General features: G+C 41.0%; 1 protein-coding gene across 1 annotated transcript in view; it reads right to left on the bottom strand.

Moving 5' to 3' along the window:
* Positions 1–6,605: 6,605 nt before the first annotated feature.
* LOC114665665 (signal-induced proliferation-associated 1-like protein 2) overlaps positions 6,606–12,041 on the bottom strand; it is a 310,605-nt gene continuing 305,169 nt past the window's right edge. The window contains 2 exon segments of the mRNA XM_051919363.1: positions 6,606–7,887; positions 9,050–9,131. Of these exon segments, the coding sequence (XP_051775323.1) occupies positions 7,741–7,887; positions 9,050–9,131 (229 nt within the window). The 3' untranslated portion in view covers positions 6,606–7,740.

Raw genomic sequence — 12,041 nt, 5'->3', positions numbered from 1 at the left:
TCACTTGCAGTTATCAGCACATATGCAGAAGCTGTCATTCAGCGAGCAGGCCTAGATGAGATGAAGATTGGAGTGAAAATAGATAGCAGAAACATCAACATCCTCCGATACACTGATGATACTACCCTGCTGGCTGAAAATAAGAAGGATCTCAAACATCTGACCATGAAAGTCAAAGATGAAAGTGAGAAAGTTGGACTGCGCTTGAATATCAAGAAAATAAAGATCATGTCAACAGCAAGAAATGCAAGCATCAAGATCAACAATGAAGAAATTGAAGTGGTGGAAGATTTCATCTTTCTTAGCTCTAAAAGTGATTGCGATGGTGACTGCAACTCTGAGATCAAGAGATGGCTGGCACTTAGAAGAAATGCGATGGTCAATATGAACAACATAAAGAAGAGCAAAGATGTCAGCCTGGCAACTAAATGTAGATTGGTCACTGCTATCATTTCCCCAGTAACAACATATGACTGTGAAACCTGGATGCTGAGAAAGACAGACAAGCAAAGGATTGATGCTTTTGAGTTGTGGTGCAGGAGATGTCTGCTATGCAGAATAATGAACCAAGCCGTTCTGGAGCGGATCAAAACAAAGTCCTTACTGGATGCCAAGATAAAGCAAAAGCTCTCACATCATGTGGAGGTCGCTTGAGAAGGATGTCATGCTTGGAATGGTCAGTGGCAAAAGAGGAACAGACCGCCCAAGTAGTCGATGATTAGATATCATCAAGAAAGGTACTGGACTGAACATAGCAAAACTGAAAGAAGCCGATGGATGGGCAGAAAGTCAACTCAACGGATAAATGGAATGGAGCCAGATGACCATCCCCAAACTTAACTGGAGTGTAACCAGGTGTTATCACTGACATATAACGTATAAGCGACAACCTCCTCAATGGAGCAGAGCTCTGGAGGTCTTCTGTGAGAGTCTAGTGATTGTATAAACTTTTTTAATATAATGGTTTCATGCAGAATGGTGGCAACAATTTTTCTCAGCCATTACTACAGGTTACATGGGGTAAGTGACATCTAAAGAAAACAGAGCCCATGAAGAACTTCATCAGCGTGCATCTATCTGCCAAGAAGAAAATGTTAAAGGCTATCTCCACGCTGAAAATGAAAGTTTAAAGAAGCCACGTTTTGGCCATATAGCCTTCATTAAAGAACAAGTAGTACTTGTGGGTGGAGAATTCCTTTGAGTGACCCAAGCAATTTGTCCAGTATTCCAAAAAAAATGGAGCTTCTGATGCTAGCAGTTACATATAGGGCGCCGTGTTCAGCACAGATATAACCACCAAGGGACTTGTGCCAAGTGTATGAATATAAAATTCTGAAGCAATTAATCCCAAAATGTATGCAGGGCTTCTTTTAAAACTTTCCCAGGGCTGTTGACGTAGGTAGCCGAATGTTGATGGTGATAAAAACAACTGCCGGCACATGAGAAAAAGGCTAATGGAAGGGCCTCAGATGTTTTGTTGTTAAGATCCTGAGCTATGAGTAATCATTTGAGAATAAAACTTGAATGTCTGCCAATTTGTCACAGCACTGCTTAAAAAAAAAAAAAAAAAAAAAAATAAAGTCACCCAGAACGGGAGAAGGGAGTTCTGTCCCGTGATTAACTCTTACTCAGCATCGAAGCACAATGGCACGACTGTGAGAAACTCCAATGAGACATCCACAAGTCTATTTATTTAGTCTTCTAATGAGTTGAAGCCCTTGGGTGATGGCCTGCTTTCAGGAGCCTTTAGGATGAAGATTCACTACTCAATGGCCTTGTTGCTGTTCAAGTTCACTTGTGTCATGAGTCGTGTCTTACTCAGTTATAATTGTCATCAGTGAACATACATTATTCATTTTTCTTTAAGATTTTTTTTCTTACTACTGGGTCATTTTTTTCTACTATTTTTAGGTTTATGTTATTTTCCTTTCCTTTCATGGCTGCATTAAGTAGTTTAATAGTTTCATTTATTTGTTATTTATCATTTTTACCACAATGCCATTTTATGTTGCAGTTGACTAAAAGTTGATACTTACATTTTCTGATCTCCGACTCAGAAAATGGAAAGAAATTTCACTCCATCCTTGGAATTCTTACTCTTTCGAGCCTGCTCTCTTGATCAGAGTTTGCCAGGACTTCAGATTACGATGTCAATTCAAAATGGTGACATACCCTGCGATCAGGAATTACAGTAACACTTTATAGGGTTAATTTACTTATTAGAAGAATTTACTTTAAATCAACCACCTCAGTCCATAACACTGAACATCGAGGAGGCAAACATTACCATTACCAGAACAAAGGAGAATGGACTAACCGAAGTTCACTTCATACACCCTACTGTTTGAACGTTGCGGTCTATAGTTGCTTCGTGCAGTTTTTTAATTGTAGCATTCAAGTAGAAATAGTACGGTTTACCGGTGCCCAGGGCATACAAATCTTTTTAAGACATGACAACATACTTTGGTGCCTTTCTTACTCATTGGTTTCTTCTTCAATCTGGACTGAGGAACTATTAGTTAGCTTTTTTGTTGAAACACCAGGTTTCGTTGGGGACATCCATGTTTACTTTCCCACCTGGAGAGTGCGAACACACAGAGGTAGAAAATGACACAATTGCGACTTCCGAGCTCAGCTTCCCAGTTTCTAACAGCTGCTGCTGTTTTACGATCGGGTTGCTGGGAGCACACACTGGAGGTTGGACCATCATGACAACATCATTCGTGATGGTATTTAAGCCCACTCTTCAGGAAGTGCGACTGGCCGATTTTTAAAAAGAAGACTAGGACAAGTTTCTCTTGGAGGTTTCGGTCTCACATATCCTTCTATTTTGACTTTCAGTTTGTATATTGGGCTCAGATGCTTGTCTGCAGTTGATCTCATGATTATGACTCCTTGATTTGTTTCTTTACATTGCATGCTGTTGAAATGTCTCCGATCCATTCCTTCTTTCTCACTATGTCTGCATTACATATCAGAAGTGGGGATACCTTGTGACTTTAGCCTGATGCTGTAGGGATAGCAAAGCAGCAAAATACAGAAAAAAAAAAAAGTAGTTTGAGCTCCAAAAACCTGGAGACGACAGAAAAACAAAATGTCTCAGAAGGAGCATTGAATCGGAATGAGAAAAAACAACGAGCACCTAATAAATAAATCCCAACGCGACTTCTAGTCATAGGGTATTGTCAAACTTGACCATGTCAATTTCATTGACCAAGAATTACTGGGAATGTCATATTTAGTTACTGCGTGCCAACTTTCCTAGCACAGTTTTTCTCTCCCCTCTCCCTCACAGCCGATTTTGTGCCACCTGATCAAACCGGTGCCTCATGAAGGGTTTACAGCTACTACATGTTCAGCCATATCATCATATCTTCTGTCTGGTATGCTAGACTGATAAACTTCTCTTTTTGCTTGTAAGGTCCTAAACACCCATGTCCCTTATTCCTTGTTGCTGCATTCTACTTCTAGATAAGCATTTAGTGGTTGTCAGCAGTGCTGCTTGATGGAGCCAGTGCTGTACGAAGGGTTCATAAGTTCAAGTTCAGCCGTATTCTCAGCCAACTTTTTCTTTTCTCCATTCTGTTATGATATATAAGACATGAAACATAAGACAAGACTACCTTCCCCTCTGTTTGTGGGGTTCAAAACCCTGGCATTCCTTATTCCTCATCACTCCATTCTATTCATTCTACTTCTTGATGCTCATTCATTGGTTGTCAGTAGTGCTGCCTGATAGAGCCGGTGCTGTACGAAGGGTTCACAAAGTATGGTAAGTTCAGCCGCGATCTCAGCCTTTTTTTTTTCTTTCTTTTTTCCATTCTGTCATGGTATGTAGGACATGAAACATCAGACAGATGACCTCTTCTGTTTGTGAGGTCCAAAAAAAAACTGGTGTTCCTAATTCTCCATTGCTGCATTCTACTTTTGGATGAGGATTCATTGGTTGTCAGTAGTGCTGCCTGATGGAGCCGGTGCGTACAAGATTGTAACAAGTATGGAAAGTTCGGCTGCAATCTCACTCCTATTTTTCCATTCTGTTGTGGTATGTACAACAAGAAACTTCAGAGAGAGGAACTCTTCTTTCATGAGGTCCAAAACATCCACGTTCCTTATTTCTTGTTGTACTATTCTACGCATCGTACTTCTGGATAAGCACTTACTGGTCGTCAGTGCTGCCCAATGGAGAAAGTGTTGTATGGAAGGCAAGTTCAGCCACAATCTCAGCAATTTTTCTGTTGTGGTATGTAGGGCAGGAAACATCAGACAGAAGGACTTCTCTTGTATTTGTGAGGGCCAAAACACTGGTGTTCCTTATTCCTCATCACTTGATTTTATGCATTGTTCTTCTGGATGAGCATTCACTGGTTTTCAGCTCTCATGCACAAACAGCCCATCCCTACGACTAATGACAAAATCAAACCTGCTGATTTTGCTGGAATGAGACACAGGGTACATCAGACAATATGACTGTATTCACATAAGTGTGTCACCAATGGCCTCCAAGTAGATTACGTCAATAAAGACGATGACTGAAGTTGCTAGAAAAGTCGTCTAAGGGCCAGGATATACTTGGCGCGACGCGTTCCCAGTGCTCCTTTGAGGTGTCCTCTGAGCACATCGTTAGAAATTAATGCAACGCGTGTGTGAGTTTCAGTACCAGCAAAAATATGGGTGGCATGTGTGTTCATGTTTTGGTGTATGATGTCAGCATTGCGGTTTACTATCAACATCTCCATAGTGCTACTGTGGGATTGAAACTTCAACTCCCAGCAGTCCCTGCAGTGGCTCTTATTGGTCATCTACTTAGGGTGCAGGGTCTGTTGGGTACAAGGAGGCCAGCGCAACATTTAAAAGAGGGTCAGTGATACCAAGAGAGGAGAGGTATTTTGTGTCTGACGTTCCTGTCTGTCTACCTTCCATTCTGATACCTGTGAATTTTTGTTTTGTCCTGGATCGTCTCTTGTTTTGGAGTATGGTCTGTCTGGTGTCTTCCTGCACATGAAGACTGTCCGAGGATTTGTTGTCATCCTGTGAAGGAGCGCTCCTGATTCCATTCACCCGTCTTCATATCATCAGGGAACAGCAGTAGGACGATCTTTACAATTCCATTCAACATGCTGACCCCTGGACTATCTACCTCCATCATTGCATTTCATCTGTTGCCATTTTCCCTGGAGTTTATAGTGAGTGTTTATTGTTGTGGTTTGTTTGTGTTTATTGTGCATCGCCATAAAGGGACTAGGGTGGGATTATTTAGTAGTGGTTAATACATTCTTTAATTGTTTTATCACCTGTTGTTTTTTGTCTCTGCTTGCGAGTGTGTGTGGGTCGGGCCAAGGCTGGGTGCGCCCCTGGAATCTCCACCAAAAAAATAAATAAATCACCGTCTCTTCGACATTGTGAATCTTGGTGGCACCAGACCGCTACAAATGTAAGAGCCATTTGTTCGTTTTTTAGGTTATGTTAAACTGATAGAAGTATTTTCTTAAATATGTTAAAATGTCTGCCTATATATTTTAGTAAATAGTCAATGGGAGGTTCTTTTATAACCCCCACAAGCTAAACTGAAATGGAATATTCTGATTATTGCTTGTCCCTTTGGCTGCAGATCAGTCCCAGTGTATGATCGGCCTTGCAGTTGGTAAGGCATAGAGGGCACACAGTTTCAAATCGTGCCTTGTTGAATGTGCCGAGCCGTACGTATAGAACGTACAGAATGTGTTAAGTAAAGCATATGTAAACTTGCCATAGAGAAATAACTCAACCTTTAAGTAGAGGAAGTAACTGAAGTTTAACCAGAAGAACCATTTTTTCCTGTCATTCTACATATGTAACAACTTTTTTCTCTGTTTTTGTGCGAACTGTTTTCACTAAAACCCTTTTAAAACAAACTTTATTGGACTGAGAAGTTTCTTTTCTATGCGTTTGACTCACGTGGATCCTGCCTTACTGACTCAGTATCTCCTCGATTTCGAGACAATGCAAAAAACTCAGCAACATTTAATGAATGGTTCGATGCGGTGAAGCAAACCATCAAGCCAATTTTATCTTTAGGTCACATTTAAAACAAAAGGAACCGACCCTGACATACGAAAGTATTCATGGTGCTCTTCATCTATTTCTTGCATACGCAACACAAGCATTGCAAATTCCCCACTGTAATGATGCGATACTAAGATAAATAACATTTTAATAAATAACAAACTAAATACATTTACAGGTCTCGCATGCCATCTCAAGTGTCACTGCTGCCTTCTGTTTATTGGCACCTTTACGACAGCATCAGAAGGCAAAAAATTTGTATCTTCGACATCTCTCTCTCACCTCATCTCACAACACAGCGAAACCGGACGATTTTTCACACTGCCACCTGGTGGAATCCTCCAGATTTACATAAAGCACACGCTCACGTACAGGCAGTACACTGCGCATGTAGCAGCAGCAGCGTCCACTAACGCACGTGTCTCCTAGCGTCAAGTATATGTCGGCCCTAATGAGACATGGCCTTAAGTAGACTGTGCCACTTAAAGTCATACCATTACTTCGATAACATTTCATAGAAGACAGTACAAAGAAAAAGAAATTCAGGACTACAACAAATGTTTATGTCCTACTGTACATTTATTTTAAAAAAAGCAAACATATGTCCCATCTTCAATGAAAGAGAAACAAAAGAAAGACATTGGAAAAAAGCATACAAACCAATGAACTGTGTACTAGCAGCATCCAAATGTTGGAGTTTCTAGAAGTCATCAGTATAGCCCTGACAAGCTACAGAGATGTAATTTTCATAGTGCAGATAAACAAACCAAAACAAATCTTAATAAAATAATAATAATAAAAAAAAAAAAAAATTGCGGTTAAATAAGCTTAAATAATGGTGTTAAATACAAGACACTTCGTCAGAGGTTCTGTACAAAGATTAACAAGTTTGGCAACTGTACGTATGACCGCGCTGGCTCACGTCCCGTGTATGAACTGCTCAGTTGCAGGTAAACTTTACAAAAGAAATAAAAGAGTAGGTGGGCATATGCTCGGCGCGTGAGCCGCGTACAAGGCATGTGATCGAGAAACAAAACAGAAGGTAATCCAATCCTTACGCATATCAGGCACCATTTGCTCCTGCAAATAAATAAAAAATTTTTTTTTGTTTTTAAAACAACGGCATTTCCACGCGTATATCACATTAGTGCTAACCTGTAAACACAGTTTTGTGACTACTGACGCTACCCTCTTATTGCTATTACACTGTGACCGTGAAAAGAAGCTACTTACAAAAAAATAGAGCACCTTTAAAACATCAAAGTTACTGCTTGGCTAGAATATTTTACAATGCTCAGAATGCCAGGAGAGAGGCTGGTTAATATTTGAACAGATAAAATTATTAAAGGATTTCGACCTTGCTGTTAAATCACGGAGAGCACCAAAATTTGCCTTTGTTAAAATGGTCAGAAATGACACCATAAGTTACATTCATTTATATAATTTATATACAGTTCTTCCGTCAGGAGCACAAACTAAATTCATCTGTTTTAATTACATTCCCATAGTGATCGTTTCCATAAATACGAGTCAGTTCTCTTCGACTAGCGCCACGGCTGGCTCCAGCTGAACGCGGCCAGAAGCAGGTTTCTAGCTACATCTACTCCCTACGGTACGGCCTTGCGTTACATTCCACTATTGAATGAATGGGTCAGGGCGTTTGACTGTCGCAAGTTCAGTTGAGCAAAATGAATGTTAAGGTTTCTTGTCAATCGTCTGAAAAAACCACTCGGTAAATTTTCTCAGCTGCGCGGCCGCCGTCTGGGACTCCTCCTGAAGGCGCATGTTGTCCTGCCTCAAATGTTGCACCTCGACTTGAAGGATCTCTTTGTCTTCTTTCTCCTGGAAGGATTAAAAAGGCAAAAAAAATAAAAAAATTAGGTTGTCAGGATGGTTCAGTTTCAACTCACGATCACAGCTGTTGGAAACAATGGAGTGAAGAGCAGACGATTTATAAAATGTGAACTTGGAAGGCAAGGAGTACATGGGTTAGAAATCAAAGGATTCTCGAGGCAAAACAAATTCTAAGCATGTAAACCGACATGACTAAAACATTCTCAGGACAAGCCGTTACAACGAATCATTAGGATTCAAGTTTGATGAACTGGCCACTCAGGAGTCCGATGACTGACAAACGCTACGTTTTTGATGCCCTAGGGGGCCTGACCTTTAAAGCCAGCATCAAAATGGTTTGGCTTGGTTGGTTAAAGCCATTTACAGTGCTCATACTGCTTCTTCCAGTTTTATGAATTCAAAACAGTAAATGAAATAAGGAAGAAAACCGACATTACAATGGATTCCTCATACCCACATCTTAATATTGGCAAGGAAAAAATAACAAGCACAATAAATGTAAGCAAATTTAAAGGTTAAAAATTAGACTTACTACATAAATCAACTGAATCCATTAGTTTAAGTTGAGAGAAAATAAGTTAAGATGGACAAAACTCTCATCTGTGCTTGATAGGCTGCATTTGTAATGCTTGGCAGCTCAAGTAAACAGTAAAAGTGAAGAGAAAATTCAGCAGACTACAGGAACATCTTCAGTTTCAAATAACGATAAGGAAAATCCAATCAGAAATGCGTGAAAATGAGTACTTCAAATACGTCCTTGAAGCACAAGACAGCAGCACAGTTTACAAATATGATTTTTTTAAGACCAAAGGCAGTAATAAAGCCGGACAGATCAAAAAGTGGTCTTTTACAACCCAGCTTGGTTCAGTCTATGAACAACAAGATGGATGACAAACCAGGCTGAGGTCAGATTCTCCTCAGGTTTGATTGCACCACTTGGCATTACATTAACTAATTAATTAAATATCATGCTTTACCTGCCAACAAAGCTGGACCCCTTTAAGTCAAAATGACAATGTTGTACTGTTTAGGAGTTCATACACCCTACCGATTGCTGTATTGACGGGACCATCAGTTAATGAGGAGTTCATTTTCCAAAGCCACTGGGAATTTACAGCAGTAAACATACAGAACTAGAAAAGCATTTTACCTTTTTCAGATCATACTGTAGCTGCCTGAGAATTACTTCCAGCTGATTTACTTTGCCAGTAAGTGTTGCAGGAGAACTTTCCCTAAAAGAAAAACAAATAAACAAACAAATAAAGATCTGCAAGCTCCAAGTACAAAAACATGGCTTTCACACCATGAGTGACTAATGGAATGCAAAATCACTGGTCAGGTTTTTAACACTGAGCCTGAACTAGAACTAGACAGTCAACAAAGGAGGAGCAAAAATTGAGTATTATAAAAATATATATATATATATATATATATATATATAGTTACGTATGTGTGTCAGAGCACCTCCTTCACATGCTTAGTCAAGGTATATTGTAACCTGCAGAGACTAGAGAGGGTGCTGTCACTAACCCTGTCTTCTCCTTCTTTCACCATAGCACAGAGAAGCCCCCCAGAGACGGTGATTAAGCCCGCCGCTTCTGGTTCAGCCACCATAAAGTCCTGGGTGTCCCAGAAGGAGGCGTCATGTTACTGGCCTTCGCGACTGCTGGATGGAGCTCCGCTAGAGACGACTGCATTGCAAAATCCTTCTGTGTTAGTCCTTGCATATGGGACACACGCCGTAGAGCATCATTACTTTATTCTTTACTTATCGTTTGTCAATTAACAATAAAAGCAACAATCCGGTTGATGCCCCAAACTTTCTTTTGCTGTTTGGAAGATCCGTGACTTCCACAGGAGGCCAAAATACACACAAACATTTTATATTATATATATATTGTGGCAGACGGCTGGGTGTCATACCCAGCTGGGACGCTATGGGGGCCATGAGAATCGAGCTTGGAAGCTCAACCCTATTGGGGCCTGTGGCCACCGTCAGGGGGATCCAGGAAGGATCCTAGAAACCTGGAAACCAGCACTTCCGCCACACCTGGAAGTGCTGGTGGGAGGAATTCCAGGGTCACCCAGAGTGCTTCCGGGTGCTTGTGCGGCACTTACGCCACACCAGGAAGTGCCGCTGGAAGTTCATCGGAGGGACCTGAATCACGTCCAGATGGAGATAAAAGGGGACTGCCTTTCTACAATCAGAAAGCCAGAGTCGGGTGGAAGAAGGCAACGCTCGGGAGTGAGGAGGAAAGGCGGCCCAAGGAGGACCAGTGAAAGGCCAAAGAGCAAAGAGTGTTTGGTGCTGAAGCACTGTGTGTGTGTGCGGGACTTGGACTTTGGGGACCTTGTAAATAAAATGTGTGCGTTTTTTTTTTTTTTTTTTTTTTTTTTTTTTTTTAGAACTGCCAGTGTCCGGGCTGTCTTCCACAATATATATACACACACGCACACGCACATATATCCATACATACATACACATATATCTGATTATCTGGGTGTTCACCTACCAGGTAACACTTGTGGTTGGTCAGCCATTTGGCAAACATTCACTGCCACAAGCATTACCTGGTAGGTAAGCACCCAAATAATCAGACTGCAATTCAGACCTATGGGTATAATACTCCGATCTACACCCTGCCAAGTAAGTGAACCAGCTGCCGTGGTATAACGAAGAGCTGCCATACAAAGTTCGATCCCCGCCAGGGAAAGCAAAGGTCTGTGCACTTGATGAGCCCCAATTAGGGAGAAAAACGTGTCATGTACGCTTTGTATTATTATTTGACAGGGGTGTCATGCTAGTGTTTTGCATTCCCTCTTAAAAGGAAAAGGGGGAAATACAGAAAAGCCACCCAATTAAAAAATTATGAATTTAGACTAAAAAGGAAAAGAGGGAAAAAAGAGAGAAAGTAAAAAGTCGGAGGTTTGTGGTTACAGGTTAAAGATGACAAGATTCCAACCTAAATATTTTAAGGGGGAACCCAACTTCATTTCAGGAGAGTCTTATATTTTATAATATGAACACCCAACACTTTTAAAGTTAAACCATTCAGTTTTAAAAGATGGACACCTTCTTCTCTTGGTACAGGGCACCCACGTAGCGTGGCCAGTTAACTGAGCTTAAATCACTGCTGACTGGACAGTCCTGTTAAACTACATATCGTATGCCAACGACACATCAAAAAAGGGCATCTGAAAATGCGTTATAACAACATGAGCTGTAAAAGGCCATTAATATTCCTCTAACACAACGTTCTGCCTAGCATAGTAGCTTCCTCAAGAGAAGCGGCTGACATTAGTGATTATGTGCAATCATGGGCCTCGGCAGGGCATGTACTCGTGTGGTATTTACGGAGGACTGTGCGCCCGTTCCACTCCAGATGGTTTAACAGTGGGAACTGAAATTAAAAGCACTTGAAAGACCACATCTGGAGTACTGAGTGTAATTCTGGCCATCACACTACCAAAAAAAAAAAAAAGAAAACAGAACAGTACTAGAAGCTGTGCAGAGAAGAACAAGCAAGTGCATCAGTGGACTAAAGGGCATATCCTGCTGTGGCAGGCAAAGAGAATTAAACCTTCAGTTCTGAACATACAGAAGGCACTGAGAAAGCCGAACCAGCAGAAGCTGCTTGGCACGTCAGAAGTCCACCAGCAGCTCTTTTCCCTCATTGATGTTGAACTGCAGGTTGTTGTCCCAGCACCACAAGACAGAGCCCTCCACTACTTTCCTGTACTCCAACACATCTCCATTATTAATGCAGCCTATCATCTTCCATTTTTTTCCTATAAGGTATTTTTTGTTTGTGGGAGTTTTTATTCTCATCTTAGAATGTCAACACTAGGGGCATGTTAAAACCCATTGAGGCATTCCTTGTGTGATTTTGGGGCCACACAAGAAATAAATTGTTGTTTATTGTCTTCATGGTCCAAATCAGCAGGCAACATAGCCACTTCTCAAAAGACGTTCTCGTCAAGAGACAGCACTTTACGTTCCCTCTTAGCCTTTGAGGGATTGCTTTGACCACTTAATTGCTATTTTAGGGGCCATGTTGTGCTCTGACCTCCACAACAGGATCATGCAAAAAGATTATTAATCTCAGAGGGGAAATTAAGTATCAAAATCAAAAACAAAATTT

This window comes from Erpetoichthys calabaricus, chromosome 15 (genome assembly GCF_900747795.2).
Source record: "Erpetoichthys calabaricus chromosome 15, fErpCal1.3, whole genome shotgun sequence".
Taxonomy (NCBI): domain Eukaryota; kingdom Metazoa; phylum Chordata; class Cladistia; order Polypteriformes; family Polypteridae; genus Erpetoichthys; species Erpetoichthys calabaricus.
Note: the sequence above shows the minus strand (reverse complement) of the source record. Positions and strands in the feature narration are given on the sequence as shown.